At 47.2% G+C, this 8,341-nt stretch overlaps 1 protein-coding gene across 1 annotated transcript in view; it reads right to left on the bottom strand.

Moving 5' to 3' along the window:
- Positions 1–2,233: 2,233 nt before the first annotated feature.
- The window catches only part of FXYD5 (FXYD domain containing ion transport regulator 5), a 15,938-nt gene continuing 9,830 nt past the window's right edge, over positions 2,234–8,341 (bottom strand). Inside the window, exons 6-9 of the mRNA XM_011947810.1 lie at positions 7,859–7,948; positions 5,938–5,967; positions 5,784–5,858; positions 2,234–2,550 (exon numbers count right to left, since the gene is read on the bottom strand). Coding sequence (XP_011803200.1) covers positions 2,501–2,550; positions 5,784–5,858; positions 5,938–5,967; positions 7,859–7,948 — 245 coding nt within the window. The 3' untranslated portion in view covers positions 2,234–2,500. The remainder of the gene's footprint in view (positions 2,551–5,783; positions 5,859–5,937; positions 5,968–7,858; positions 7,949–8,341) is intronic.

The raw sequence follows: 8,341 nt of genomic DNA, 5'->3' as shown, positions 1-8,341 counted from the left end.
TATGATTGCAGGTTTTAAAATAAATATGTTTAAGCTAAAAAGGGAGTTGATCTTTCAAAAGAGAGAATAATAGTACAGATGAGATGAAAATATGTCAGAAGTTGGGAGTATGTGATGTTGAAGTTTGAGAACTATTGTTATAGAAACATCTTGCACACACCAGCACCACCCCACCAGCAGGCAAACATAGCTGTCAGCATTTCCTGTTCTAAGCAGAAATTTATCTTCCCTACCACAACCTATGTCCCCAACTCCCCAGTGCTTCTCAACGTTTTCAAAAAGCAACCTGCAGTATGAAATGCATTTCATAGCACACTATCATGTATACTGTTAGGTTGAGCCATATGACATTGCTAGTTTTATAGGTCAAACACATTTGAATATTGCCATTTTCAAATGATTCAATTTAATAGACATACTCAGGCTGGGCAAGGTAGCTCATGCCTGTAATCCCAGCAATTTGGGAGGTCGAGGTGGGCAGATCTCCTGAAGTCAGGAGTTTGAGACCAGCCTGGCCAAAATGGTGAAACCCCATCTCTACTAAACATACAAAAATTAGCCAGGCGTGATGGTGGGCATCTGTGATCTCAGCTGCTTGGGAGGTTGAGGCAGGAGAATCGCTTGAACCTGGGAAGCGGAGGTTGCAGTGAGCTGAGATCACTCCACTGAGCTCCAGCTTGAGAGAGTGAGACTCCATCTCAAAAAAAACAACAAAAAACCACATAATCCATTATATACATAAATGTATACTCATATCTAGATGACATCCCCTCCTGATCAGTTAGACATCTGTTCTGCTTTAGGTGGTAGGTGCAAATAATGAAATAATTTTAGTATCCCCCTGTATGTGCATAATATGCATATTATAACATATATGTATACATATATAATGTATATAACATGCTATATATTATATATACAGTCTTACATTTGAGATTAGTGATGCAGTAATAACATTTATAGTGATGTATTAATAACTATATGTCATTATAATAATTGTCATATTCATACATTATATATTATATTACATACGATGTTCATGACATGCTATGCATATTATATATATACAATCTTACACTTGTTATTAGTGATGTACTAATGTCTTTTTAAAATTATTCTTTCTTTCTCTCTTTTTTCTTATGCTACTCAGAGCTCACTAAACTGATATAGTAACCCATGAATGGGTTGTGACCTGAAGTTTGTGAAACATGGTTATGCAAGCCCTGTGACCAGGACCTTGTCTCTTGACTTTGGCATGACCCTTAAGCCTGCGTAGAGCTCTGGTCTAAGTCCTGCACTTCAGGGGCCCTGCTGTGGCCTAACCTGGTGGAGCCAAAGGCCTTTAGGAAGTGCCCACCAGCATCTATGCTCTTCGTGACCAAGTTCTAGATCCCTAGGACCCCTGAATTCCTCTCTCAAATTACTCAGAGCCCATGCTGGGGCCTGCAAGGCCTTTTTGGTGGAAACGTTCCTAAGCCAAGAAGTGGCCCAGATGGTGGCCATATGTGTACTGGGGGCTGTGGATGGAACTTGGAGGTGCAAGCTGTGGCATCCACACTCATGTATGCAAGGCCCCTCCCAGTGTGGGAAGGGACTAGAAGTAGGAAGGAGAGGGGATCCCTGTGATCTGGGACCTCCAAACCCTTAAAAATGTTAAGGGTGAGCTGACACCGGGTACCTGCTCCCCTGTGGGGGCCATACCAAGTGTTCTCAAACTGCCTGCAGGCAGAAGCCAGCCTTGGCTCTCTCTCTGGCCAGAGTCACCCAACACACAAAGTCACCTATACCCACCTACCACCATCCTGTCTGCTACACACTAGACTGGCTTCCTTCACTTTATTCCCTGCCTTGGCTTTATTTTTCTTTTTTAGAAACAGGATCTCACTGTGTCACCCAGGCTGGAATATAGTGGCACAATCACGGCTCACTAAAATCTCGACCTCCTGGGCTCAAGCAGTTCTCCTGCCTTAGCCTCCTGAGTAGCTGGGACTCTAGGCAAGCACCACCAGGCCCAGTTAATATTTTTATTTTTTGTAGAGACAAGGTCTCACTATGTTGCCCAGACTGGTCTTGAACTACTGGCCTCAAGTGATCCTCCCACCTCAGCCTCCCAAAGGGCTGGGGTTATAGGTGTGGGCCACCACGTCCAGCCTTTGTTTTATTCCTTGAGGGCCCCGAGGCAGCCCCTGCCTCCTCTTTCCACTCCCCTGTCCCAAATGATCAGAGATGCTGGGGAAAGGACCACAGTGCTTTACTTTTTGTCTGAACAGAGGAGATAACTTGAGGGACAGTCCCCAAGGCGCCAGACAGCCTTCAGGGGTGGGTAGGGTTGGGGGAGGTAGGGGACTCAGACCGGCAGCCCTGGCTCCAGCTTCATCATCTGTGCCTTCCCTCTCTGGCCAGGCTCTTCGAGGGGATGCAGGAGGCTGGGCACGGTGAGCTGGCAGGGGGCTTGGTCTTGGGGTGCTCAGCGGGTTGTCGGTTCCTGTTTCTGATGGACTCACCTGCAATAATTCCGGCATAACCCGGACAGTTGTCTGCATTTGCCACCTGTGGGTGAAGGAAATGGTTCAGTCATGAGCTAGAGCGATATTGATTCTTATTGTGTGTTCTGGGGCTGGGGAACCAGGTTGATCAACCCTGCCCCTCCGGAAGTTCAAAGGCAGCTCCATAAACAAGTGATGGAGAAATGCACCGAGAAGCCCTGCGAGAGGCACTTCCCACACAGGCTCACAGATGAGCCATTTGGAAACTCCCATTATTTTGTATGTCACTTATTCATTCATTCAGGCACTAAGAACACAGTTGAGGATAAAGAAAAAAATCCCTGCCCTGGCAGAGTTGTCTTTCTATGTGGAAAGACCAACAAGAAGAAAAATAACAAAGTCAAATGTATGAAGGCACTACGTGGGATGGTGTTAAGTCCTATGATGGGAAATAAGGCCAGGAAGGAGGCATGGAGGCCCAGGAGCTGGGCTCATTCTCACGGGGATGGCTACTGGGGCTTCAATGAGGAGGCGACTTTTTTTTTTTTTTTTGAGACAGAGTCTTGCTGTGTCGCCCAGGCTGGAATGCAGTGGTGCAATCTCGGCTCACTGCAGCCTCTACCTCCTGGGTTCAAGTGATTCTCCTGCCTCAGCCTCCCGCGTAGCTGAGATGACAGGCACATGCCACCACGCCCAGCTAATTTTTGTATTTTTAGTAGAGACAGGGTTTCACCATGTTGGCCAAGCTGGTCTTGAACTCCTGGCCTCAAGGGATCCACCTGCCTTGGCCTCCCAAAGTGCTAGGATTACATACGTGAACCACTGTGGCCCGCCAAGGAGGTGACATTTGAGCAAAGGTCTGAAGGAGGTAAGGGAGACACCTGGAGGAAAGGTGTTACAGGCAGAGGGAACAGCAGCGCAAAGGCCTTGAGGTAGGAGGACACAGATGGGCTCCAGAGACTCATCTGTGGCTGGTCCAGAGTGAGGGAGGGGGGACCTTAGAAGCCAAGGGTACTTTAGAAAACACCTGCCACCCTTGCCTCCTCCAGCCCCTCAGCTCTCTGGCCTCGTCTTCTTCTACTCTCCCGCAGCCTATCCTGTCCTGGCTACTTTGCTTCCTCTGCTGCTATAGCAATGGGCGCAGCTCATTCCTGCCTCCAGGACTTGGCACTTGCTGCCCTCTCTACCTGGTGATTCATCTTCTCATCATCAGGTGTCAGTTCCAATTTCACCACTCCAGGGAGGGCTTTTCTCCCCACCCCTCTCTTCCCTGTCACTCTGCTTTATTTGGCAAGTATCTTTCTCTGTATCCACTCATTCATGCATTTATTTGCTTATCATCTTCTCCTGACCAGATGTGAGTTCCTGAGGACAGGGACCAGGGCTGCTTGTCACCACCATACCCCCAGCATCACCCAGCATAGGTTTGGCACAGACGAGGTGCCCACAAGTATTTGCTGTTGGAAAAATACATGGCCCCAGAGCTAACGTTCAGGCTCTGCTCTCACACAAACCTGGGTCCAATCCTTCACTGATTCTTTTTTTTTTTTTAATTATTTGTGTAGAGACAGGATCTTGCCATTTTGTCCAGGCTGGTCTTGAATCCCTGGGCTCAAGCCATCCTCCCACCTTGGCCTCCCAAAGTACTGGGATTACAGGAGTGAGCCACCACGACCCGCCAGCAAATGAATTCACTGACTCTTATGTGCTGCGTGACCTTAGGCAAACTCCTTAACTCTCTGAGCCTTAACTTCACCACTGGGGTGAGAATAGGGCCTGGTGCAAAGTCAGGATCAACACACACATGTTGCATGAACGAGGCAAGAGTGCTTGACTCTCAGGGTGTTACAGGCAGTGGGGATTCCGCATATATCAGGAATCATGTTTTATGATTGTTAGAATTCTGCCTCTCCCCTTAAGGCAAAAAAAGATGTGACTATGCTCATTTTCTTAATAAGGAAGTTGGACAAGAGAGGTAATGAAACTTGGCATTGGTTATATAGATTAACTGACAGCTTGTGTTTTATTTCACCCACAACATTTTGAAAACCTTTTTTAAAAATTAGTTTCTCTGCTTGTTATTCTGCCTTTCCCCACACCTTCCTGTCCCTGCGTTGGGCCCTGGGCCCCTTGCCCTCTAGTTAAACATTGGCAGAAGACAGTGGGGTGGGAGGAGAGGGAGGTTTAAATATCTGATCCTTACCACCCCTGCTCCCTCCTGGTTTGGTCACAAGTGAGGCAGTGGCTGGAACCCTCTTTCTGAGGCCACAGCTCCTGCCAGCAGCCCCACCCCCAGGTCCATCTCTCACCAGGCCTCCTGCAAAGCCAGTATCTCCTCTCGTCCCTCAGGCTGGGGGATAACAGGTCTCCATCCTTGCTGGTCCTAGGGCACTGCACCATCTCATTACCCTGACTGTACCTCGGAGATACCACTCTATTAAACGTTCTCCAGTTAACCCTTTGCAGGTCCTTCTGCCACCTGCCATGAATCTGATCAACACAGCTGTCAACATTTGAGTACCAAAAGATTTTACAGAAACATTAAGCTCTTAAAAGAGTAGTTACTCTGGCTGCTCCAAGCCTCTATTCTTGCTGGATTGAGTGGGTGAGGTTGTTCCATGAGGCATTTAATCCTCAGGTGTCTCCTCCCAACACAGCCTTGTTTAACTCTTGTCCCGTGCCGGGCCTGGGTGCAGTGAGCTTGTGACTGCTGGGGTGGTATGCTGACTGCCAAACGGCCCTTAGTCTCTACCCCTCCCTGTCAGTATCCATGTCCTTTGCCATGTGACTTTGCCTGTCTTCCCATCAAGAGGTGGAGTCTATTTCCTTGAGTGAAGCCCAGCCTTGCGACTTGCTTTGACCTATGGAATGAGGCAGAAGTGATAATGGCCAGTTCTGAGCCTACATGCATTCACTCTCTCTTAGACCCCTGCCACCACCATGCGAACAAGCCCAGGCTAGCTTAGTGAAGGATAAGATGATGAGGCAAGGAGCCAAGGTGCCCCAGAAACAGAGTTTCCTGCTGACCCACAACCAAACTCAGATGCGAGAGTAAATCCAGTTGAGACTAGAAGAATCATCCAGCTGAGCCCAGCCTACATTTTCAAACTGTGGTCTTGAGAGCTCAATAAATGGTCATTATTTTAAACCACTGAATTCTGTGGTGGTTTGTATGGATATGCAGCTAATAGATACCTCATTTAAAACAAAATTGCCCAGGGACCTTTGAGAACCCAGCCCTCAGTCATAAGCCCCCTCCTGGTCTTGGTGCCCTTCCCACCCAACTCCAGTTCTCACTGGTGAGGATGATGATGCCTGTGATGAACAGCACAGCTGCGACCAACAGCCCCCGTTTCCGGAGGGTGTGTTCATCTGCAGAGAGAAAAATGAGGGGTAGAGTCAGAGGGGCCTTCACCTTTCCTTCCCCCACATCTTCCTGTGGATAACTTACCATAGAAGAAGGGGTCATCCTCATGAAAACCTGGAGAGGCAGACAAAGAGCAAGTCAGGGTTCAGCAAAGGTTTGTGAAGTGAATATGTGAATGGCAAAGTCAGGAAAGGGGGGCACCTGGGTACCCTTAGAACAAAAACCAAAATCCTCACCATGGCACACAATCTGGTTCCCATTATTCCTCTAATCTCATTTCCTCCCCATTCCCCTCACTCCCTGCACTTCAGTCCTACCAGCCTCCCTGCTGTTGAACATGGAGGCACCTTCTCACCTCAGGGCCTTTGCATTGGCTGTTTCCTCTGTCTGGAACACACTTTCCCTAGACATCTGCATGACTCCCTCCTTCACTCCCTTCCCAGTGGGGCCCTCCCTGGTTTTGTATGTGAAATACAGGTTGACTATCCCTAATCCCCAAATCCAAAATCCAAAATGTTCCCAAATCTGACACTTTTTGATGTCACGTCAGAGGTGTTTGAACCAAAGCAACTCCATCTAGAATAGGGTAAAATAAGGCTGAGATCTACTGGGTTGTATTCCCCAGAGGTTAGACATTGGTAGTCACAGGATGAGACAGGAGGTCGGCACAAGGTACAGGTCATAAAGGCCTTGCTGATAAAACAGGTTGCAGTAAAGAAGCCAGTTAAAATCCACCAAAACCGAGATGGCAATGAGAGTGCCCTCTGGTCATCCTCACAGTTCATTATACATTAGTTATAATGCATTGGCATGCTAAAAGACACTCAAATACCAGCACCATGACAGTTTACAAATGCCATGCAATGTCAGGAAGTTACCCTATACAGTATAAAAAGGGGAGGAACCCTCAGTTCCAGGAATTGCCCACCCCTTTCCCAGAAAAGTCATGAATCCATCCCTTATTTAGCATATAATCAAGAAACAACCATAAAAATAGGCTGCTCTGTCTATGGAGTAGCCATTCTTTATTCCTTTACTTTCTTAATAAACTCTATGGACTCACTCTGAATTCTTTTTTGGTGCAAGATCCAAGAGTCTTCTCTTGGGGTCTGGATTGGGACCCCTTTCTGGTAACAGTCTGACATGGCACCGAAAGGAAGTGCCCATTGGAACATTTTGGACTTCAGATTTTTGGGTCAGGAATGCTGAACTGGTAAGTATAATGCAAATATTCTAAAACCCGAAATCTGAAAGACTCCTGGTCCAAAGCATTTTGGATAAGGAATATTCAACCTGTACTCCCCAGTCACTCTCTAACCCTACTTTATTTTTCTTGATAGCAAGTTAAAATCAACTGATACATACGTATTATGATTATTTCTTGTTGTGTTTCTCTTACCACTAGAATAATAGTTCCATGAAGGCAGAGATTTTGTCTGGCTTGTTCACCACTCTATCTCTGTCCCCTAGAACCTAGCCTAGCACTAGCACACAACAGGTACTCAGTGAATATCTGTTGAATGAATGGATGAACGGGCTCTCTATGTGACCCATGGGCATATCATTTCTATTCATTCACTGGGGAGTTGACTGGGCAGGAAGTGGAGGATAAGACCACCAGGGAAAGAATCAAATTGCCCCTAGAAACAGAGCTCCCTGCTGACCCACAACTGACCTCAGAGACTTGAGTAAGTCCAGCTGAAACCAGAAGAACCAGCCAGCTGAGCACACCCTAGATTTCCAAATTGCAGAAATGAGAGCTAAATAAATGGTTATCATTTTAAGCCACTGAGTTTTTAGGTGGTTTGTATGCAGCAATAATTTATGCATTCATTTATCTATTCAGACATTTATCATGTGCCCACCCTCTGCCAGGATTGAAGTCATTTACTCTCCCATCACGTGTTTACTGAGAACTATTCTGTGCTGGGCTGTATTCCAGGTGCTGGAAATACACAGTGAACAGAAAATAGCCTGCTTCCAGTCTGGGAAGGCAATTACTGACCAGATGGCTTGAGGGTCTGAGGGTCTGTCTGGACGTCTGTGCTTGGGGATGGTCTCTCAGAGAGTGTCGTGGTGTCTTCAGTGGGATGAGCTGAGAGAGTGGCCAGATCAGTGGAGGGCAGGAGTGAGCCATGGAGGCAGAAACAAGGGATATTACTGAGAGTCTGCATCTGGAAGAAATCCCTCTCCCACATCTACACAGCTGGTGTGCAGGGTCAGGCATCCCCCCTACTCCATACCAGAGGCAATAAGTAATGGCAGGCATTAAAATGCTGAAATAAGCATGTACCCCCTAGTTATGACTATCTGATCTGCCTCAATCCCTGAGGGACTCCAGACACCTCTCCTAAGACCTTCTGGCCCACACTATAATCCAGGAGATAAAGGAACTAAAAGGCAACACCTGCCAGGGACTCTGACCCAGCTACATAGTCTAGAGACACTTTTAAAACATTCTGAATATTGTCCAGGTGCAGCAGCTCAC

Source organism: Colobus angolensis, unplaced genomic scaffold, assembly GCF_000951035.1.
Source record: "Colobus angolensis palliatus isolate OR3802 unplaced genomic scaffold, Cang.pa_1.0 Scaffold107, whole genome shotgun sequence".
In the NCBI taxonomy this organism is placed as follows: Eukaryota; Metazoa; Chordata; class Mammalia; order Primates; family Cercopithecidae; genus Colobus; species Colobus angolensis.
Note: the sequence above shows the minus strand (reverse complement) of the source record. Positions and strands in the feature narration are given on the sequence as shown.